Below are 22,883 nucleotides of genomic sequence, written 5' to 3'. Positions count from 1 at the left end.
CCTGCATGTGGATGCGCTCCTGCCCCCACTGGGAGCTCAGTTACCTCCCGTGAGCTGGTGGGTTCCCTTGCCGGGGTCCAGCCCCGGTGGATCCAGGGAATTCGAAGCGGGGACGGCGTCGGCGAGGATCAGGAAACAACTGCTTAATTAAACTTTAATTAAGGATATAAAGAGTAATGGAATAAGGATAGCTCAGTGAGGAAACTCAGTGGAGAAAAGAGGCTGAATAATTCAGCCAGAAGGTAAGAGAAAGAACGATGTGGTAAGACCAAGTTTCGGTGAACAAGGCCCGCACTTTATTTTCCAAAGTAGTTTTTATACCTTAAGTTGTGCATAGAGGATAATGGGGGAAGGGGTAGAGTCATGCAGCAAGCCAGGCTTTCTTCCTGCAAACTTATCATATGCAAAAGCTTAGGTGATTTGCATCATCTTCTGGCCCGGAGGCCTGTTAACATTTTAAGACCCTTTCTTCAGAAAACTTATTTTTCTCTAAAGGTGATTGGTCAGGAGCCACCCTCCAAAAGCATTAGATAAAGTTGCATTCCTACAGAGCAAAGGTGAGGTGGGCTATAACAAGAAAAAGAATTAACTCAAGGGTCCCAGGTTACAAACATTAAAGCTACTACTTACACCAATTATATTAATCAATACACTGCCAGGGACACAGCAGGTAAGGGATATGGAGACTTAGCAGCAACATTGGCCCAACAAGTGAAAATCCCTTCACCAATACAATTTCTAATCAATCTTTTAACTGCTCAAAGGAATCTGTATTTAGACAGTTTAGAACATCTCATGCCTCTCACAGTTGGGAGGCTCTGAGCAATCCCATGTGGCCGGAAAAACCTATTCAGGCAGGCTAGAGGATTTCCAAAGGAGTTTGTAGGTTAAACACTGTCACACCCAGGAATTATTAACTGGAGCTGTAAGTTAACTCTTTTTTCAGAGAGGTAGTGGGGGACAGCCCCCCGTAAAGTCAGAGGTGTAGGTGAAAGCACAAAGCAGAAAGTAGGCAGACTCTGGTTTTGGGGGTAGATGCTCGAGAATTTCCAGGGGGACTCCTGAGGCTCGATCCCGCCTTTGCGTCTGCCGAGCCTCCTTCCTCATGACCTTTGTCATGGGCGGAGCTCCTCACGCTGGCTCCCGGCAGTGATAGAATTCCAGTTGAGCTATTCCAGATCCTGAAAGATGATGCTGTGGCAAGTGCTGCACTCAATATGCAATATGCACTCAATATGCAATATGCACTCAATATGCAGTATGCCGGCTCCCGGCATTCCCTCCCCGCCCAGGCTCTCACCCAGCTTTCTGGAACATCAGACTCACATACCCACCCACCCACCTGCCTCCCACCTCCTGAGCACCTGGACCCTCAGGCACCTACCTCGGACTCAACACGCCAAACCAGAAGCCAGCTCTAAGGCAGCCAAACACTCTCCAGTGGTCTCCCTTCCCCGCTCCGAGACGGTCACCCAGGCCTCTCCCTCCATCTGCGTGGCCTGGCCTTGGTTCCATCTTTATCCCTCTCTCTGCCTCCTGGCCGCTGCCACCACCTCAGTCCACTCCCCACTCAAGACAACCGTGACCCTCCAAATGCATACCTCATCCTGCGAGGAGGCCACACGTGGCCCTCCTTGGCCTCCAGGGCCCCTGGAGGAAACCCAGTCCCCACGCCCTGCTCATCCCACCCTGCAAGACTTGCTTGGTCCTGCCCACGTCTCTCGTGGGCCACAAGCCACGCCAACCGAGGCACGTTCCCAGCCCAGTTAGTGACTCTTACAGCTTCTGTAAACATCTCGTTAAACAGAGGCAATCAAAGCCAAGACTGCAGTATCTTCAAAATAACATTCACATGTATACAGATCAGTCCCCACAGAACATAGTGAGAGGGAAAAGAATTTGCCTGCCAGTGCAAGAGAAGTGGGTTTGATTAGGAAGATCCCCTGGAGTAGGAAACGGCAACCCACTCAAGTATTATTCTTGCCTGGGAAATTCCATGGACAGAGGACCCTGGCGGGCCACGGTCCATGGGGTCACCAAGAGTCGGACATGACTGAGCACGCATGCACGCAGGGCTCAGAGGAAAATCCATTGTCCTAGTTAGTTACATTAAAATAATCAAAACAGCATCTCGTGTAAGATGTTAGTAAAAGAACAATCAGAATAGTAGGGAAAGCAAGAGGAAGAATTTAGGAACAACTGAAGCAGAAATTGAGAATTTGAAGTCAGAACAGATCTTGGAAAAAATATACAGCTGTTAGCTAGCCAATCAGTAAAAATTAAGGAAGTGTAAATACGCAAAGAATGAAATGAGAATGGGGAAATAACGTAAGCTATAGAGGAAGTTAAAAGTACTAGAAAAGATGCCTCATTTCAATAAAAATAAATTTGGAAACTTGACAAAATAACCTTTCTAGGATAAATAGGATTACGGTACTTAACACTTAGTAAAAACATCTCTGTTTATCAGAAATTCAGATTTAATTGGGCAGGCTTACAGGTCCCAGGAGGAGGAAAGATCTAGGTGGGTCAGCGATCACACAGAAAAGCTGAGAACATTGCAGGAACAGTGGCCTACCTCAAACACCCTTCTGGAAAGTTCCCCAGTGTCCTGCCATTAGGACCATAGGCTTCTCCTGCCAATTGTGTTTGGGAAACTCAACACAAAGTCCTCAAAAAAAACAATACTCGAAAGGAGACTCCAAGCAACACATTCAAAAGGACAGCATGTCCCCGGCGGGCCCTACAGCAGGACGGCTGGGAATGTCTGTGAGGGCCTGGACTCCCCTCTCAGCAGAGAAAACCCAGGGTCATCTCCACGGAGAGGCGTCTGACGGAAGCCAACACTCATTCTGGATTAAGAAAAAAACAGCCCATGGACCTAACACTCAAACGCTGAAAGAGACCCACGGGTACTCCCTTCACGTGAATAAATATCTCAAAACAACACCAACGTCTGCTGGGCACTGGCCGAGGTTAGGAGCCGCTCTATTGCTTTCCACGTACGAATCCACGTAATTCTCCCGAATGGAAGGGAGCCACGATGACCCCCGTCTCGCAATGAGAAAGTGCGCGCTCAGTCGCGTCGACTGTGACCCCGTGGTCTGTAGCCCGCCAGGCTCCTCTGTCCGTGGGGCTCTCCAGGCAAGAACACTGGAGTGGGTTGCCGTCACCTTCTCCGGGAGATCTTCCCGACACAGGGATGGAGCCCAGGTCTCCTGCATCTCCTGGAACTGGCAGGCGGATTCTCTACCCGAGCCACAGGGGAAGCCCATGTTGAGAATACTGACGTCCCAAAGCTCCTAGGGTCCTGGAGTGTAAGTGTAAGTGTAAGTGTAAGTTCCCAAGTGGTGGAATTGGGAGGCGGGTGCAGTAAAGGAGTCTTGACTCCCTCCCTCCTACCACATACAGAAATTAATTTGGGATGAACCCTAGGCCTAAATGGGAAATCTAAAATAATTGCGGGGGTGGGGATGAGGGACCTCAAGAGGAAGGGGATACATGTAGAACCGTCTCATGGCTGATTCAGTGCTGTGTGTAACAGAAGCCGACACAAAGTCGTAAGGCAATTACCCTCCAGTGAGAAAGAAAAAGTTATAAAATAACTGCCTCGGCAGCTGGTCCAGCGTCACTGATTATAAAGACCTTCACCTGCTCACTAAATTGCATCAGTGCTTTTGTGAAGCAAACAAACAAAAACTCAAGTAAACCTCAGAAACCGTCAACCACGAAGTCCACAGAGACACGCAAATACGTACGGGACTCTGTGCCTCTGCTCGAGGAGCACGTCAAGCAGTGGGGAGAAGAGGAATGGTTAACAATCAGCACGAGAGCACGCAGGTAGCCGCCATCTGGGGAAGCAGTAAGCGGGACCCCTGCTCTTTTTATTTATACCAAATTAAACTCCAGTCGGACCAAGATTTAAGAATAAACCCATTTAAAAATGAAACTGAAAAGAAAAACCAAAATTAAAATTTTTCATTAGAAATGAAACTACTCCCCGAAAACACCATACAGATATTGTAAGAAAATGAGAGAATGTTCTATTTATGATCTTTGAGTAGGGAAGTCCTTTACTGGGCATGACATAAAATCAAGAAGCCATGTTGTTTTTTTTTTTAAAAGGATGCTGGGGAGATTGAGATGGGCGTGTACACACTGTTATATTTGAAATGGATGACCGGAAAGCACCTGCTGCACAGCACACAGAACCCTGCCCAGTGCCACGTGGCCGCCTGGATGGGGTGTGTGTGTGTGTGTGTGTGTGTGTGTGTGTGGCTGAGTCCCTGCACTGGTCACCTGGAACTCACAAATAAAAAGGTTTTTAAAAAAAAAAGAAAGAAAGGGTTAACTAGGACTTCGCTGTCGGTCCAGCGGTTAGGACTCTGCGCTTCTAATGCGGGGGATGGGGTCCAATCCCTGGTCAGGAAACTAAGATCCCACCCGACGAGCAGCATGGCCAAGACTGTTTTCAAAAGAGAATAGATCTGAACACATGGAAATTTAAAATGTTGATGTGGAAAATATTTTAAAAGATCAACGACAACCTTGGGGAAAGACAGTTTCAATACATAACATGGCCTGAGCCTGGTTTCTTTAATATTTAAATACTTAAATATTTAATAGCAAAGACCAAGAATCCATTAGAAAGAGGCACAAGGATGTGACCCGTGAGGCCCTGGGAAGAGAACTACAAATGGTGATCTCAGCGCACACAGTTGTTCAACCTCCCTGGTAAACGTGCCAATTCAAACAACAACGAGATCCCACAAAGAAAAAACAGCTGCAGCCCAAAGGATTCGTCTCTGAATGCTTCCAAACACTGATACCAGGAAAAAATACAGTCTTACACAAACTTCCCCAGAACAGAGAAAATGTTGCCCAACTTTTAATGAGGCCAGCAGAATCCTGAGAACAAAACTTGACGAGAACGTTTCATGAAGGAAAAGTACAGAGTGATTTCATTCGCTCACAGAGACGAAACATTCCTAAATGATACATGAATTCACCACTATCGATTTGGGTTTATTCTGGGAATATGTGATTGGTTGAACATTACAAAATCAAGCAATTCTGGGAACTCCCTGGCAGTCTAGTGGTTAGGACCGCCAAGGGCCTGAGTTCAATCCCTGGCCTGGAAACTAAGATCCCACAAACCCGGCAACGTGGCCAAACAAACAAAAGCAAACATTCAAGCGATGCAATTCCCTGTGTTAACGCACGAACAGAACAGGAGGAAAAAACATCCACCCTCTCAACAAACGCAGAAAAGCGTCTGGCAACACTTGCCAACTCCACTGAGCACTAAAGCTCGCAGGAACTAGGAACGGAAGGAAACTTCCTCAATCTGGTAAATGGCGGCTATGAAGCCCTACTGGACTCCATACGTCACGGCGAAACCTGACCGCCTTCCTTTTGAGACCGAGGCCAGCTTCTCTTGAGAAGGACACACGGCGTTTGCTGGCTTTCACTGTTTTCTTTCCACACGGAAAGAGAAGTCCTTGCCCAGGCAGTCAGGTGGGAAAGACAAACAGAAGGAGAAAGAGCTGGCAAGGAGGACAGAGGCCGTCCGTGTGTGCAGGCGCTTAACAGGGAAGCGAGAGAAACCCCAGTGACTCGTGCAAGGCCGCTGGGGCCAGGGAAACACGCAAAGATCACCGCTCTCTACGGATCCCTCCCAGACGGAAACATTTCTTTTTGGACTGAAATCACTTATGATAGCATTTTGAAAAATCCAAGCCTGAAAGTAAAAGAAACAGGTATTCGAGACCCCTACGTTGACCAAGGCTGCGAACTATAACTGCAGGATGTGAAGAAGACTTGAATAAACGGAAGCTTGTACTATGTTCACGGACTAAGAGAGTCAGGACGGCGAAGAGACCAATTCTCCCCATGTCCACCCGTAAATCCGATGCAATTCTAACAGAAGTCCTCACTTTTTCCGGGGGGTCTGTTTGTGGGTTTTGTGTGTGTGTGTAAATTGTAAGCTGATGTTGAAATTCATGTGGAAACACCAAGAGCTAGGACTAGCCCAGGCAGTCCTGAGTGAAAGTGAAAGTCGCTCAGTCGTGTCCGACTCTTTGTGACCCCCTGCACTATTCAGTCCATCGAGCTCTCCAGGCCAGAATACTGAAGTGGGTGCCTTTCCCTTCTCCAGGGGATCTTCCCAACCCAGGGGTCAAACCCAAGTCTCCCACACTGCAGTCGGTCTTAAGGAAGAGCATCACAGAGGACGCACATCACCAGAGGTCGGGAGCCAGCTACGGTGACTAAGGCGATCAGGCTCCAGTACAGTAATAAACCTGACCTCTGACAGAGGAGACAGAGCGGTGCAGTGCGGAAGGGACTGTGTTTCAAAGGACAATGCCAAGTCCATCAGATATTCACGTGAGACAGGTGTGTCCTGACCTGCCTCACACACGGCACAGACGTCTCATCATAAAATCGGACGCCACAACGCCTTTCTCTATAGGAGCCCACAGAGCAGCTCGGCGACTGGGAGGGGCAAAGAGGACGCAGAAGGCCCCAAGCGTAACAGAGAAAACAGCAGTGAACTTAAAAAGAACAGCAGTGTTCTGAAGAAACAAGATCCTGGGCGTGGCTCAAGGTCCACCGCCTGGGGACTGAGTGGTAAGGAAATCCTTCCGTTCGGGTTTTAAGATTTTTAATTGTAGTAAAATACAAGTGGGGCTTCCCTGGTGGCTCAGTGGTAAAGAATCTGCCCGCCAGTGCAGGAGATACGGGTTTCCATCCCTGGGTCGGGGAAGACCCCCTGGAGGAGGAAATGGCAACCCACCTCAGTACTCTTGCCTGGAGAACCCCATGGACAGCGGAGCCTGGTGGGCTGCAGTCCATGGGGGTCACCAAGAGTCGGACGTGACTTAGCAACTAAAGAGCAGCAGCGAAATACACACAACAGAAAGCGGACTGTCTTGACCACTTCTCAGGGTCCCGCTCAGACAGTGGTTGTCCTGTGTCTGGCTATTGCACTCAGCACAACAGCCTCAAGGTTCATCCACACTGAAGCACGTGTATGACCCAGCGGTATCCCGTTGTACACAGACACGCCGCACCTGTTCACCCATCTATCTGCTGATGGACCCTTAAGCTGCCTCCGCCTTCTGGCTGTCGTGACTGACTCTGCTGCTGTGAACACTGGAGGGTCCGTCTGAACGATTTAAAGCCTTGCGCACAGTGTGTGTCCTCAGCGCTGGTGACAGATGTAGGGTCTTTTTCGCCTCTGGGCCTGGTGTACAGGACCAAACGCTGCAGCACACAGACCCAGAACGTGCCACGGCTTACTCACAGACAAGTTTATTTTTTGTTCCCAAAGCAGGACTGGATGCGTTGAAGAGGCTGGGGCGAGGGCCCCTTCACAGGTTGGCACGGCTTCTAGTCCGTGGGAGCAGGGGAAAGGGCGGGTGGAGGGGTTTGCCTGGGGAGGCGTTAAGGGCCAGCCTGGAAAGTTCCCCACCTGCTTCTGCGGGCAGGCAGCAACGGGACTGCTCCAGGGGCACAGGCCGCTGGAGGTTGCTGAGCCCCTATTCAGATAAATGGCTTCCGTCCTCTGCCCGGAGGCGGACTCCCCCAGGAAGCGCCGCCCGCCCCCACAGTGCAGGGCCTGGTCACCCCTTCCTCCCGAGCAGGACACACCACGGGGACGGGGGTCTCCCAGCAAGGGCCTGGCCCGGGGCGGGCACTGGGTCACCTGGGGCTCTGTGGGAGGAAGCAGCCTGCCCGAGGGGTCCCTGCCCGGACTTCAGCCAACAGGAGACCCGAGGGGGAAGCTGGAGGGGATGTGAATGCTCCTTCCTCGGGAGGCTGGGGGTGTCAGGGGCCTTTGCTGCTGAGGCCCAGGCCCCCATGTGGCTCCGTGGCCTCCTCCCCTCCCCCTGCAATGGGCTCTGGGGCTGTCATGTCCTGGGGCTACGGTTTGGGGAGGACACCTCTCTGAGGCTAGGGTCCCCACCACTGATGTTTCCAGGGGCCCTGTGCCCAGCCCTGGGACCCTGCACCCTCACACAGGCCTGGCCGCACCCCGACTCTCTCAGGGCCCTGGGAAAACCTCTGCCAGGTGTTGGGGCTTCCCAGGCTGGTTGGCCCCTGGCACTGGGAAAGCCTGACGTCTGGGGCCAGGGCCACAATGGATCCCTTCTCCTGCCCAGGGTGGGGGTGGGGGGTGGCTCCAGGGCCCAGAGGGACGGGGTGGGTGGGGAGCCAGGAGGAGGCCAGGCTTCCCTCTCAGGCCTCAGCTGCCGCCCTCATGTTGCTCACCCACAAGTGCCCAGCCTGGCCCTGCCAGGGAGGTGCGGGGCTCGGCTGATGGGGGCCAGCCCAGCCTGACCTCATCCCCAGGGAGGAAAGTACCTTCCCAGGGGCCAAGGAGTGGGCACTCAGCCCCCCTGTCCTGAGCTGGAAGCCAGGGGTGGGGAGGTGCCAGGTGGGGTCTGGAAGGACACGCACTGACTGGGTACCACCCCCGGGACCCTCCCACCTTTGCCCTGTTCCCTGAAACACACCCCGCCACACGCAGCACCCTCAGACTCCCGGCAGGGGGACCTGCTGCCCGCCCCCCTCCCAGCCCAGGCCTCTCTGCCCAGGACCCTCTGCCAAAGGCAGGGCTGAGGAGGTAGGGAGGTCAGAGCCTGCTGGATCTTGGGTAACCTGTACAACTTCCAAGACTGGGGATTCGAGGCGTCCCCCACCCAGGTGGGCCTGCATGAACCTTGGCCGAGGCGGTGACTACAAGCCTGCTGGGGCACTTGCCCGGCCTTCCCTGGTGGCCTGGGTCCCCGGTAGCATCCACCTCCGCAATTCTTAGCCTCTGCTGCCCTCACGTGGCCACTCAGCACGGCTGCGAGAAGGCTCTGCTCAGGGCCCCCTACCCAGGGCGCCAGGTGTCTCCAGGCTGCTCCCTGACCCTCGCTCCTCTCAGGCAGAGCCACCAGCCCTGGGCAGCAGGCAGCAAGCACCCACCTCCAACCCACAAGCCCTGGCACTTCCCCGTCTGAGACCTCTGATGGAAACCCGGCACCATCCTACCCAGGCCCCCCAGAGCACCCGTTCAGTACCCTCACGAGAGGCCTGGGTCCTGTACACTTGCCTCCGGACAGTCCTGGGCAAAGGGTCCAGGGGCCTGGACCAGCTGGGCATGGCGCTCCCACACTGCCTCTGGGGCTGGGCTAGAGCTGGGTGCCCAGCGTAGTGCCCCATGCACGCTTCCGCTCCCATGACACAGTCACTGTTCTAGATCCCACTTTACAAACGGACAGTCGGAGCCTGGGGACAGGCCAGTCACTCTCGGTGCCGTGCACCGCCCAGGGCGACCACTGGACTCCCGGGGATAAGGCACGCCACGAGCACAGACACCACAGAGGGGCACCAAAGCTTGTTTTCTGCCTCCACAGGCAAGGAGTCTGTCAGGAGACGTTCCGTAAGACTTGGAGTTACAAGACTGGAGCTTAGAAGGTCCATGCCCAAGGCTGGACCCAGCCACAGTCCCGGGCAGCCAGGCTCAGGGCCTGGGAATCAAGGCAGCTCGGCCCTGGGGCTCACTGCTGGGTCAGCAGGCTCACACTGGGGGTCAGGGGAACGGGATCTGAGGTACTGGCCTTTGCACATCAGGTGCTGGCATGTCAGGGTTCGGGAGACAGGCCTCAGGATTTGAGGGTACAGAGCCCAGGGCCTGGAGAACTAGGGTTTGGGGTATGCAGGGAACAGAGCCACGGGAGCTTCCCGGTTACAGTTCGGGGTTCGGGCCTTCGGTGACAGAGCAGGGCACTCGGCTTGAAAAGCTCAGGTACCGGGTGTACGGGTTCCACGTGTCTGGCGCTAGGAACCCGAGGATTCAAGTACTGGGGTGCAGGCTCCTGGAAGTTTGGAGGCTCGGCTTTGGCCTCGGGGAGGCCCCGTGCATCTCGCGCCACTGGCCAAGTGTGCTTCGCTCAGGGCTGCGAACCCCAGACGGCCCTGCAACAGAGTTGCGGTCTAGCGCGGGCACGGTGGTCCCACGCGCGCCCGGGGTGGGGGTGGGGGTGCGGGGGCGGGCCCATGAGAACCGAGGAGGAGTGGACCGGGCCTGGGAGAGAGGGGTCTCACGTGTTGCTCTTCCTGCGGCGTAGGAGCCAGTAGCCAAGCCCAACCAGGGCCACCAGCCCCAGGCCTCCAAAGATGATGCCCAGCAGCACCGCGTAGCTCCGTCCTGGAGAGGTGGTGGGCTGTGAGTGCACCTAGCAACCAGGCGCAGGCGTGCGCACACGTGCGCGTGGGGTGGACTTGGGGCGCGGGCGCGCGGGCGCGTGGGCGGGGCGAGGCAGTGTGCGTGGGCAGGCCAGGGGCCGGTGGGCGGGGCTAGGCCGGCTGATGGGCGGGGCTAGGCAGTGTGGGTAGGGCAAGGACTTGTGGGCGGGGCTTCTGGTGGGCGGGGTGTTCTCACCTGGCTGGCACGTGGGGGTGGGCCAGGACCAGGTGCCGTCAGCCTGGCAGGTGCTGGCGTCTGCCCCAGCCAGGCTGTAGCCGTTGTTGCAGCGGAAGCGGACGGTGGAGCCCACCAGGTACCTCTCGCCCTGCTTGTGTCCGTTGGCAGGCGGGGCCAGCCAGCCGCAGGACACCACTAGTGTAGGGGCGGGGCGCAGACATCGGACCTGAGCTCGCGCCTGCTGCCACCAGCCTGGGGGGCCATGTCCCAGCGCCAGGCGCCCTCCCCCTCGCCCGCGCCTTCCCCCCAGCCCCGCCCCGCCCCGCTCACCGGGCTGCAGGCTCTGCACGCGAAGCCGGTGCTGCATGTGGGCCACTCGCGAGGCGTTGCCCACGCTCAGGCTCCCGGTAGCCGCCACGTCGAATTTGCAGAAACTGTCGTCCCCACACAGGTCAGCTGCCGCACTCGCCTGGCTGGGGCTCGCGGAGCTTTCCTCGGGGAAGAGGGGCAGGAAAGTGGGGTCATGCTTAGGCCGTTCCTTGAAGTTTTCCACCAGGAACTTGGAGTCGTAGGTGAGCAGGGAGGAGGCATTCTGCACGGCCCCTGGGAAGACAGCATCAGGGCTGGCGGGTGGGAGGGTCTGGGGGCTCCCCGCACCTCCACCAAGCCCTTCCCAGGGCCGTGCCCTCTGTGCTCCTGCCTGTGGCCTCTTACAGTCCGCCCCGAACCGGAACAGTTCTCGAGAACTGGCGCTGGGTGGCAGGACCTCCCCACTGCGCAGGGTGAAGTCATCGGCTGGGTCGTTGTTGAATGTCCCGAGGAGGCCCTGCGTGTGGGTCAGGAACTTTTCAGGCAGCAGGACCGCCACACTCAGGAATGGCCCTTGGAGGCTGATCTCCAGGCCGGCCTCTGACGTCAGCATGACTGATACTCTGTTCCCAGCGGCTACCGACAGGAACATACCTGGGCACACGTGGAGGTGGGGTCAGGGTCGCCCCTGTGGGCACTGGGCTCTGACCCCACAGCCTTGGGATGCGTGGGCTAGCACCGTGGGCTTCAGGGCCAGGAGGGAGTCCCCAGGGCCCAGCCTACCTTGACACTCCCCCACCCCGGGTGGCGGGTCTGAGTGCCCAGGCCCTGAAGGGAGCTCCCACACCAGGGTCCTGTGAGGGGGGGACTGGCTGTCGGCCCTCACACCCTGACTCCACCCTGCGCCCCCTTCCCTTCCTGCCAGGACCCCCAGATGGGGCCCCCAACGTTCCACTCACCCTTCAGGTCCATCCAACGCTGCTCCGCAAAGCTGAGCACCTCCTGGTTCAGCAGCACCTGCAGGACCCCCGCCCCGTCCCCCAGCCGGACCTCTACCACGTCTGAGTTGGCCTCCTGGACGGCCACCGCAGTCAGCCCCGTGCCTCGGTCCTGAGAGCCTGGGATGATGGGTGCAAAATGGGGTCCACCGGGCTCAGACTCCCCCTCCCCAGGGATGACCCTGTGCCCCCCAGAGCCCCCGGGGCCCGGCCTCACCCTCTGGCGTCACCCTGGTCTGGGTCCGCGCCTGCACCCGCAGGTCGGTCAGCGCTGCCTCCAGCAGCACGTACTCGCCACGTCCGTTGAATGTGAAGTTGGTGCCGTCGAAAGTGACGAAGTGTGGGTCCCCGAAAGCGGAGGCTGGGGGGATCGGAAGGTGAGGCGGGTTGTCCTGCCTCTGCCCTGGCCAGCGCCCGCCCAGCCCAGCACCCACCCAGGCGCGGGGGCCGGTAGCTGCGGCAGTCGCTGGAGGGCCGTCTGTTCATGTAGCGGAAGCACTCAGGTGCCCAGAGGCAGCAGTGGTAGAAGCTGATGACGTCGTAGATCCAGTGGGAGAGGCCCGGCACGCGGGGTGGCACGCGGTAGGGGGGTGAGCCCCAGTCGTGGCCGCGGTCCGGGGTGCTGCCCCCGGTGGAGTCAGCAGTCAGGAGCTGCGTGCCGTCCGCAGTGTAGCAGCACTGCTGGCCCGAGTAGTACCGGGGGCTGCGGGCACAGACGGGTCAGGACGGCCCTGGGTCCGGCCCCGCCCCTCCTGCGCCCCCCCCTCCATCTCGGGCTCACCTGGCTTGCACCGAGCGCACGCAGTGCACAGCGCCCGGGTGGTAGGTGCACACGCTGCCCTGCTCCAGGTCACAGCCGTAGTCTGTCTGCAGAGGGGCTGGCGGCTGTCACCTGCACGGGCTCGGGGCTCCGCCATCCCCTACCCCTCCGGGGCCTCGGACCCCCAGCCTCACCTCCCAGGCCTCCCCCTCCCCTCCCTGTGATGCCTCCAGTAGCGTGGCCCTTGCTGGTGGGGGCAGCCGGCCCTAGCCTGCCCCTCACCCACTCCCGGTCCCTGTCTGGGCTGGGGGGCTCACGTGGAAGCGGCCGGAGTCAGCCCGGGCCTGGGCCAGGGTGCAGGGGCAGTCGGGCAGCTCCTCCAGGAATGTGGGCAGCTGGTCCTCCAGCTCCTCCCAGGCCAGGCACTGGTTTCGGGCCCAGGCCACAGGGTCCATCCGGAAGTCTTCACCCAGGTGCCAGGCCAGTGCGTGCTCGTTGCTCCAGATCGCTTGCACATCCCTGTGGGGGACGCACGCACGCTGGGGGCTGCCCTCCCTGCCCCAGCCCTGGCCCCGCCCCGCCCCGCACCCCCTCTCCCGTAGGGCAGCAGACAGGCCCTGGGCTCGTCCTCCTGGGCGGTCCTTACGGCTTCCCTGCGCTGTGTCTGCTGTCCACGATGCGGAGGGAACCCACTTCCCATCTCTGGAAGTTCTGCGGGGCAGGTTTCGGCGTGAAGGTGAAGGAACCGGAGTTGTGGATGTTGGTAGCCAAGGAATACAGGTATGACCACGCTGCTGCCCACTGCTGGGAATACGGCTTCCCTGAGGGGTTGGCAGGGGGAGAAGGCCTCATCAGCCCCGGGGCCTGACCCAGGAACCCCGGGGGCACAGGTGGAGGTGGGTGCCACAGACAGATGGCCCCCACACGAGGGCCTGCCCTGCTGGGGGAGGGAGCCAGGCCAAGGCCTGCTAGTCCTCCAGGGGCTCTGAGGATGGGGCGGGGCACGTCTTTTCTATTTCCAGGACAAGCTGTGTATCCAGGAGCTGCAAACGTCTGCACCTCCTCCAGCCCCCCTCCAGCCCTGGTACCCAGGCGGCCACTCTTCCCTGTGCCGCTCGAGCCAGCTGCCCTCTCCTGCCAACACCTTCCGGCTCGAAATCCCTGGCTGGATTCCCCCCACCTGGAATTTCCTTTCTCCCATGTCCGTGAGCTCCAGGCTCCCGGTGGGGGTCGGGGCATGACCCCTGCTGGCCTCACCCGTCTCCTCGTAGCCCCACAGCTCGATGGTGACGGTGTCCGAGGGCAGGGCCGAGGTGTTCCAGGTCAGGGTGAGGTTGCCCTGCGTGCCAGGAGTGCCGTAGTACTGCCAGCGGGTCTCGTTCACCAGCTGGCTCTTCTCGGAGTCCGACACTTTACTTGGGTGCACTGGCGGGGGGCGGGAGGTGAGCTGAGGGAAGGCCTGGGGCCCAGGGCGTCCAGGGGAGGAGGTCCGGGGCTCTCTGAGCTGTGGGGACGTCCCAAGGCAGTCCCTCGGGAGCCATGGTGCCCTTGTAGTAGGAAAGGTCAGGGGCTGGGAGAGGAGGGGCCCTGATCTTTGCCCCCGGGCTGGCTCCTCCCCTCCCCTGGCCAGAGCAGAGCCCCCCACAGTCCTCCTCCCTCTGGGCTGGAACCCCTGTGTGGATGCCAGTGGGTGGAGAAAGGAGTCTGGGGAGCCCACACCCGGGGCAGACCTCCAGAGCGACCGGTTCGACCAGATTATCACCCAGGAGAGTCCCTGTGAGGGCACCGGGCCCGGGAGGGTGCGTCACCATCAGGGCTCACCAGAGAGCCAGGTGCCCGAGCGCGGGAAGGAGCGGCCGTTGTTCATGGAGAGCGTGAACGGGATGCGGCCGGACTCGTAGAGCAGGGGCGACACGCAGTGCACTCGGCCAGAGGCGTCCACGTAGCCGTGGGTCTGGATGCTCTCCTTGAAGCTGGAGGGGCGGAGGGGGTGGACAGGCTGGGCCTGCGGGGGCCGAGCCTCTCCAAGGCTCCCAGCCTCCTCCCAGGGAACGCATCAGGCCAGCAGCCCCAGCCCTGGGTCCTGGGGCCCCACCCAGCCCACCAGGGGGTGGGCCCCAGAGTGCCCCTCGGGCGCCTCCCACCTGCAGATCACGCTGTCAGCGGGGTTGGGCCAGTTGAGATGCCGGACCACAAAGTCCTTGCCCCCCATCATGGAGCCAGAGTAGGGCGAGATCTCCAGGCAGAAATCCCGGATGTCCACGCAGCAGCTGGCCAGGCCAAAGCAGGTCGGGTGGCAGGAACATGGCCCGCTCTGGTCTCCGCAGCGCTGGGAGCAGCTCAGCTGGGCACCTGGAGTGGAGGGCGTGGAGGGCCATGTGGCACAGGGTGCCCGCCTCGCTCTCCCCGGGAGCCCCTTACAAGTAGCCCCAGGAGAAAGCTGGCCGGGAACGGCGCTGACCACCACAGGGACACAGCGGAAACCCGCAGGGCTCAGAGTCGGGGGCGGCGGGGTGGGGGAGGTGCTGGCGGTTAATTCTTAGTTCGAGGGCCTGAATGACTGGCTGGAATCGGCGGAGATCTGAGGACATGTGAAATCACTCAGTCGTGTCCAACTCTTTGCAACCGCGTGGACTGTATAGCCCACCAGGCTCCTCCGTCCATGGTATTTTCCAGGTGAGAGTACTGGAGTGGGTTGCCATTTCCTTCTCCGCCTCCCTCCCCGGGCAGACTGGCTCTCAGCATCCAAGTCGGTGTGTTCGATGGCCACAAGTGCCTGACCACCCCCCACATGGGCCGGGAGCTGCGTCCACTCCCTAAAACATCAGTGGACCGGCAGCCTGGAGAAGGACCCCCCCCGCTCGCCGGCCTGGGGTCTGGGAATGTGGCTGCGAAGAGTCCCCTTGGAGGCCCACTAGGGGCCGGTGCCGGGCTGAACTTGTCCCTCTCTCTGCTGGGCATTGCAGGCTTGCCCACCACGGGTTAAGGTCCTGAAGGAGCCTGCCCCACCCTCGGGGGAGAAGGCAAGGGGTACTCCCCTCCTTTTAGGGGACAGTTCCGGCAGAGGACTCGGCCTGGCCAGGAGAGGGGAGAGGGCAGTTTGGTGGGGGGGCGCTGTGGGGAGCCGACCCACTGGGGCTGGCCTGGCCACGCGGCTTGGAGGGTGGAGCCCGGGGGATGGTGCAGGCCCCTGTCCCCTCTGGCCCGTCCCAGCCTCCCCCCACCCCCACCCCGGGGCTGGTCAAGGGCCAAGCCTGGGCCTGAGCCACCACTGCGGTCGTGCCTCGCGCAGTGCAGGGCCTGGCACTCAGGAGCGTCAATAAATATTTATTGACCGAGGCTGTGATGGCCTGAGGGTGGGGCAGGAGGCTAAGTGAAGCCCCAAGTAAGATAAGCGGCAGGGGGATGTCGCTGCTTCCTAGGATGGGAAGCTGGCCGGGAGGGGGTTGGGGAACGGGTGAAAACCAGCCTGGCCCGGCCCGGCGGGGGTCAGGGGCCTGACTCCGGAGTCCAGGGCCTTTCCCAGGACTTCCTCGGGCTCAGCCCACCCTGAGAGGGACCCACTGTCCTGCCTCCAGCTGGCCAGGGGGCCCAGTGGGGCTGAGGGCTCCTCTCTCAGGGCTCGGGTCTCACTCAGTCCAAGGGCTTGGCTGTGCTCACCCTCCCTGGCGACCTCCCTCCCGGCCTGCGACCCGCCTTCTGGCTCCCAGCTAGCTTAGAGTAGGCATAGCCCAGAACACCCCCACCCCAATCCCGACCAGCAGCTCCTTGGCTCTGGGCTCCCCAGAATTTCTTCTTCTTCTTAGCACGCCCCAGGATGGACATGAATCTGAGCAAACTCCAGGAGATGCTGAAGGACGGGGAAGCCTGGCACGCTGCCGCGCATGGGGTTGCAAAGAGTCAGACACGACTGAGCGACTGAACGGCATCAACCCCAGTGTGGTCACAGCCAGACGGATGGACAAGAGTCTGAGCCCGGGGAGGTTCTGCGCTGGGTCTGACTGCAGCAGGCAGACAGGGGACGGAAGGGCAGGGCAGCGGCATACCTGCAGCAGGCCAGAGGTCCGGGCCGGGGACAGTCGCCAGCAGCAGCAGGGCCCAGGGCAACAGGGTCGGCTTCATGGTGCGGCCCGCGTCTGCAGACGGCGCAGCAGGGGCCGGGAGGTGGCGGGTCAAATATTCCCCAAGCCCGGCCCCGCCCCGCGCTGCCGCCCCGCCCCGCCCCGCCCCTCCCGGTCCCCTCTCAAAGTCCACAGGTGCCCGAAGCGCCAGCAGGGCTCAAGCTGCCCCGTTAGCACATTCCTGGCCCTCCGGCCCCAGACCCAGGGGAGGGGACCGGCATCCTGAAGCCGGACGTCCGGGGGCGGCCGCTCAGACCCTGGATCCCAGTCCCCACCCCCCACCCCCTAGGCCTGCTCCACCGGGCCACACTCTTCGCCGGGGAAGGGATGATGCTGCGGTGGGGAGAAGGTACGGTGGTCCCTGCCATCCTGGGATTCCAGCCCCCCGGGGTCCTGGGGCCACAGGCCTCGCACCTCAGCTGCCCCACAGGGAGCTGGGCTTCCCAGGTCCTCCCCACAGCCGGGGTGGGGTGCGGGAGCTGGCACCTTCCTGCTGGTGCCTGCCTGCAGCCTGCTGTGTAGGCGCTAGGAGAGGGCCCCGGCTGGGCGAAGGCGGAGATGCCCCCGGTGGGTGGAGGGGAAAGAAGGGGGGAGGGGGCGGGGCCAGGAGCCCTTTGCAGGTGAACCCTGGGGGCAGGGTGGGGGGCTGAGGCCCGGACCCTGGTCTCCTCTCTGCAGGGCTCTCTGGGCTGCTGGCGGGGTTCTGGGAAGAAACGAGGTCATCTGTGCTCTCCTGCGGCGCCTCTGCCCCAAGCTGGGAGCCAAACAGGAGCCGCCCCTGCCCTGTCACTCTGCGTTTGCATAATCTCTCCCTTGTTCCACACCTCTGTTCTGTTTATGCAGGTGTGGAAACTGAGGCCCAGACGGGGAGAGGCGGCGAGGTCACTGGGAGAGGTGGTTTCCGGGAGCCTCCAAGGCCAGGGTAGGCGGGGAGGAACCAGGTCGGAGACTCACTCGGGCCCTGCCACCTGGGCTGGGTCTGGACAGTGGTGGCTTCTCAAGGCAACCGAAGGGCACAGGGCCCTGGACCCCTTAGGGAATTGACGCTAGCGGTGGGGGGTTGGGGGGGGGCCCTGGGCTGTGAGAGGCCTCGGGGCCCTGGGGGGTCAGCCAGCCTGGTTCCCTGTCGTTGGCCCGCCCTGCTGCCCCCCGCCCCCCGCAGCGATCCAGAGAGCCAGCAGGGGTGGGGGAGGGGGGTGTAGCCACAACTGCTAAGCAGATGCTGGGCACCCACAGCACTGCTGGGGCCAGCTGCCCCGGTGGTCCTCAGGTCCCCAAGCCAGCCTGGGGGGGCTGGTACTGGGACTTGCTCCAGGGCCCTGACCATGGCTTGGGGAACACGGACTTGAAAAAATGCACAGCGTGAGAGTTAAGTTTTATTTGGGGCAAAATAAGGACTTTTTCCAATTGTCACGTATGGATGTGAGAGTTAGACCATAAAGAAGGCTGAGCGCCGAAGGATTGATGCTTTTGAACTGTGGTGCTGGAGAAGACTCTTGAGAGTCCCTTGGACTGCAAGGAGATCCAACCAGTCCATCCTAAAGGAGATCAGTCCTCAATATTCATTGGAAGGACTCATGCTGGAGCTAAAGCTCCAATACTTTGGCCACCTGATGGGAAGAGCCATTAGAAAAGACTCTGATGCTGGGAAAGACTGAAGGCTGGAGGAGAAGGGGACAGCAGAGGATGAGATGGATGGATGGCATCACCGACTCGATAGACGTGAGTTTGAGCAAGCTCTGGTGAAGAAGGAATTCATAGGGCCTGGACTCCATCTTAGGCCTGTTCATGCTGATCATACTGGGCCACCTTTCCAATGGACTCTGAACTCTGTGTTTCAGATCAGATCAGATCAGATGAGTCGCTCAGTCGTGTCCGACTCTTTGCGACCCTATGAATCACAGCATGCCAGGCCTCCCTGTCCATCACCAACTCCCGGAGTTCACTCAGACTCACATCCATCGAGTCAGTGATGCCATCCAGCCATCTCATCCTCTGTCGTCCCCTTCTCCTCCTGCCCCCAATCCCTCCCAGCATCAGAGTCTTTTCCAATGAGTCAGCTCTTCGCATGAGGTGGCCAAAGTACTGGAGTTTCAGCTTCAGCATCAGTCCTTCCAAAGGAATTCCAGGGCTGATCTCCTTCAGAATGGACTGGTTGGATCTCCTTGCAGTCCAAGGGACTCTCAAGAGTCTTCTCCAACACCACAGTTCAAAAGCCTCAATTCTTTGGCGCTCAGCCTTCTTCAGAGTCCAACTCTCACATCCATACATGACCACAGGAAAAACCATAGCCTCGACTAGACGAACCTTTGTTGGCAAAGTAATGTCTCTGCTTTTGAATATGCTATCTAGGTTGGTCATAACTTTCCTTCCAAGGAGTAAGCGTCTTTTAATTTCATGGCTGCACTCACCATATGCAGTGATTTTGGAGCCCAGAAAAATAAAGTCTGACACTGTTTCCACTGTTTCCCCATCTATTTGCCATGAAGTGATGGGACCAGATGCCATGATCTTCGTTTTCTGAATGTTGAACTTTAAGCCAACTTTTTCACTCTCCACTTTCACTTTCATCAAGAGGCTTTTGAGTTCCTCTTCACTTTCTGCCATAAGGGTGGTGTCATCTGCATATCTGAGGTTATTGATATTTCTCCTGGCAATCTTAATTCCAGTTTATGCTTCTTCCAGCCCAGCGTTTCTCATGATGTACTCTGCATAGAAGTTAAATAAGCAGGGTGACAATATACAGCCTTGACGTACTCCTTTTCCTATTTGGAACCAGTCTGTTGTTCCATGTCCAGTTCTAACTGTTGCTTCCTGACCTGCATACAGATTTCTCAAGAGGCAGATCAGGTGGTCTGGTATTCCCATCTCTTTCAGAATATTCCTCTGTGTTTAGTGCCTATGAAAACAACAATAGAAGGATAAGACCCCCTCCAGACAGGGGAACCTTGAAGATCGTTTCTAGGTGACTCATAGCCCAAGAGAAAACATACACTGATCACCCTTTCCTCCAGACAGGCCATAAATTTTTCTGTATCTATCGGAGTGTAGCCTCAGGCTTATTGATTATCGGCTAACTGTTTGACTGACACAGGAGCTCAGAGCCCGTGACTGCTCTGAGGGTGACTGGGGTTGCATTTTCCTTGGTTTATGTGAGTCTCAAGGAGACTTTGGGGTGGTGGGTTCAGACACGTACACATGGGCGTAAAAGATTTCACAAATGCTGGTCGGGTCCTCGGCCAAGAGGAGACTGCCTCGGGCCCGCCGGTGCGGTAAACTGCAGTCCGCTATCTGCGTTGTTCTTGTTCTGAGTGAGCTTGTTTCCCGGAACGCGTGGCACAACACTGGGAGATGCTGAGGGGCAGGGAGGCCTGGCGGGCTGCAGTCCACGGGGTCGCAAAGACTCGGACATGACGGAGCCACCGAACGACAACCGAGGCCTGCAGCCAGGAGACAGCTCCTCACACGGCTGCGAGAGACCGCCCCAAAGCAGCAGCGGGGAGCCCGCTGTACGTGTGACTTTGCTGCAGGGGAGGCGCGTGCAATCAAGGACGTATTTTTACAGAGTCTTGTGAAGCCTTCGCTGGTCACAAGAAGAGTTGTCACCATGAAGGATTTTAGAGCTTTTCTAGATATGAGGAGGTATAAGAACTGGGCTTATCAAGTCAGCTCCTGAGAAGACCTGTCCTGCCAGAAGACCTCTGTCCTGGAGCACAGAGGGCCCGGTTCCTGCTCTCCACCCTGAACTCCTTCAGCGGGGGTTGGAGGTCACTGCTGCAGGGGCACATGACTTAATCCTTGTGGAGGCAGATGCGAGCACCCTTGGCGGGGGCCACTCCCTCACGGTGATAAACTTGACCGTACTTTGGGAGGCATTTCGCAGGCCGTTTGCGACCATTTTGTGCCACTTTGCTAGAAGGGCTCATTCCTGGGTCTGCAAAGACTTTGCAGACAGGCCACTTGGTGGGCTGTTACTGGACTAAGTCTGTCAACAGTAACCGAGGACTCTGGACCAGCTGTCTTACCCCGTGTGGGAAGGTCCGGGAAAACCCCCGCCTGTTCTGTCTTGCCATATCTAGAGTTGCACTATCACAATCGTTGATCGCATGCGGATCAACTGCTTCACGTCCCCTAGTCATCATTTTTGTCGGAGGTTCAGTCGCGCATTTGGTAATACTAACACAAGAGACAATAATCTCATAAAACATTCAAAGTACAACTAACACAGCTAGCAGTATTTTAAAGTCACAAGTAAGAATTAAGCCAGGAATTTCCATTAGGTGTAGCCCAGTATATCCTCAGGCCGTCTGACATAGTACAGCTCTATCTTTCAGGGATATTAGCATCAGGCTCCCAGCCTAGTGTTTCCTAGTGTTACTAGGCTGGCTATCCTTAGTATAACTTAACTGCCTCCAAGATAAAGGAGGCCTTAAATCTTAAATGACCACAGCCTGGTTGTTTTATTCCTTGACTGAATTTGCTTGTTACTCTGACTGAGCTTGAGTGACTTGGAGGGAGATCCATATTACGGCTGGGGTCAGAGCAGGCATTCTTAATTGGCCAGCTGAGAGGGTCCCACCTAGTGATATCAAGAGTAGCCCACAGGGGACTGGACTTTCTTCTAGAAAACATTTCTAAGGGTCATCCCGTTAGAGCCTTGGGGTGGAGAAACCCACCAGGGAACCTAGACGTTCTAGACACAGGTGACTGGCCACAACCCAGGACTTGGATCGGTTTTTTAAAACTAGCATAGGATCATGTTCAAGACAGAAAAACATTTGATTTATACGCAAAGGTCTGTGAAGTCAAGACAACATCATAAACGATCATACACGTCAGGTGCAGCGTCCTGGGTGAGCTGCTTCTGAGGTCATCTTCCTCTCGTCCTGGTCTAAGTGTAATTGCCTCTGAGCATCCTTTTAAGGTGAGTCTGACATCGGCAGCGCTGTCTGTAGACCAGGCTGGTGCAGGGCCAATAGAAGAGGGAATCACTGCAAGGGTCAATTTCCCTTCACTTTCACTGCACATGAGCTAGTTAAGAGTCACTGATAGAAAGCCCTTCCACCGAGGCTGGAGACAGTCCTTTCTGGTATACACAATCCCCTGTTTGGAGGTTGTGGAAATTGAGATTACTGAGATAAGCTTCAGAAATAAAATTTAGAATGTCCTTTTAATCATTCAATTAACTTTCCATTAACATAGCATAACAGCAAGGAACTTATCTGGGAAGTGAGTCAGTAAATACAGACCTCTGTTAACAAAACTGGGATTTAACATTCATTGAAACGTAATCTGTTTCTCTCTAAAATTATTCTAATTTCTACCAAATATATTCAAATTAAAACTAATTTGTTTGCAAAAATAAGTCTGATCTAAAAAAAAAAACCTTGGCCTGAAAATTTATACAACTATAATTGGTCATAGGGTTTTGCTTTACCGAAATTTTTTATAAGGAGTGTCAGACTGAACTTCTTAAAAAAACAAAGACCTCTCAGGGCCAGGAAGGTCAGGCCAAGAGCTTATCACATGTCTCACCTACATATCGAGGTGAATTCCTCCCTTTACAAGGTTGCCAAAATACCTTGAGATTTTTATACCTGATGGTGAAGTAGCTTACCTAATTTGTCTGTTAAAGCTGCTGGAAACCTGAGAGTTTACAAACTCTGGAGGGAGCCAATAGAGAAAAAAAAGCTAAATATTTCAATTCTGCTTGCAAAAGTATAATTTACCAAATTACTATAAGTCATAATTAGTTTGAAAGGAATGTTTTCCTTACTCCTGTAAAACAGATTCAACCCAGTAAGTTCTGATTACAGTTGATAAAGTAACAGGGTTACTGCTGTGACATACCTCACTTGCAGGTAATAACTAGAATTATGACTGACATTTGACCAGCACCTGTCAGAATTTTAGGAACTCCATATACATTTTAAAATATGTATATTAGTAACATTTGCCATACACTATAGCCCGAGAAGACTATTGCTCATTTGACAATGCTTCCCATGCAATGCCACGTATCAGATTTTAGGATTTGACAATGCTTCCCATGCAATGCCACGTATGAGATTTTAGGATTTGACAATGCTTCCCATGCAATGCCACGTATGAGATTTTAGGATTTGACAATGCTTCCCATGCAATGCCACGCATCAGATGAAGCCAGTCTGTATCTCTCTTTGGGATGTTTCACTTTCACTTTTGGGATATTTCAGGAAGGCTCTTTGAAGCACTCAAAGTCAGCGAGAGGTCAAAAAGACTTAGGAAACTTTGCAAAG

General features: G+C 56.9%; 1 protein-coding gene and 1 long non-coding RNA gene across 2 annotated transcripts; one reads left to right on the top strand and one right to left on the bottom strand.

Annotated features, from left to right (window-relative positions):
• Positions 1 to 9,034: 9,034 nt before the first annotated feature.
• On the bottom strand, positions 9,035 to 16,606 carry SUSD2 (sushi domain containing 2). Its single transcript, NM_001205675.2, has 15 exons — positions 16,531 to 16,606; positions 14,629 to 14,836; positions 14,306 to 14,457; positions 13,742 to 13,909; positions 13,131 to 13,305; positions 12,802 to 13,003; positions 12,506 to 12,591; positions 12,159 to 12,427; positions 11,942 to 12,085; positions 11,686 to 11,844; positions 11,132 to 11,380; positions 10,748 to 11,020; positions 10,436 to 10,612; positions 10,099 to 10,201; positions 9,035 to 9,969 (listed from the first exon to the last, which is right to left on the bottom strand). Exons 1-15 carry the CDS (start codon positions 16,604 to 16,606, stop codon positions 9,945 to 9,947), a joined length of 2,466 nt encoding a protein of 821 aa, NP_001192604.1. The 3' UTR covers positions 9,035 to 9,944.
• On the top strand, positions 13,175 to 19,063 carry LOC132342661 (uncharacterized). Its single transcript, XR_009491132.1, has 3 exons — positions 13,175 to 13,264; positions 13,507 to 15,160; positions 16,291 to 19,063. It is a non-coding gene; the product is annotated as an uncharacterized lncRNA (long non-coding RNA).
• The last annotated feature ends 3,820 nt before the right edge of the window (positions 19,064 to 22,883 follow it).

This window comes from Bos taurus, chromosome 17 (assembly GCF_002263795.3).
Source record: "Bos taurus isolate L1 Dominette 01449 registration number 42190680 breed Hereford chromosome 17, ARS-UCD2.0, whole genome shotgun sequence".
Taxonomy (NCBI): Eukaryota; Metazoa; Chordata; class Mammalia; order Artiodactyla; family Bovidae; genus Bos; species Bos taurus.
The sequence above is the reverse complement of the archived record's forward strand: the minus strand, read 5'-3'. Positions and strand labels throughout refer to the sequence as shown.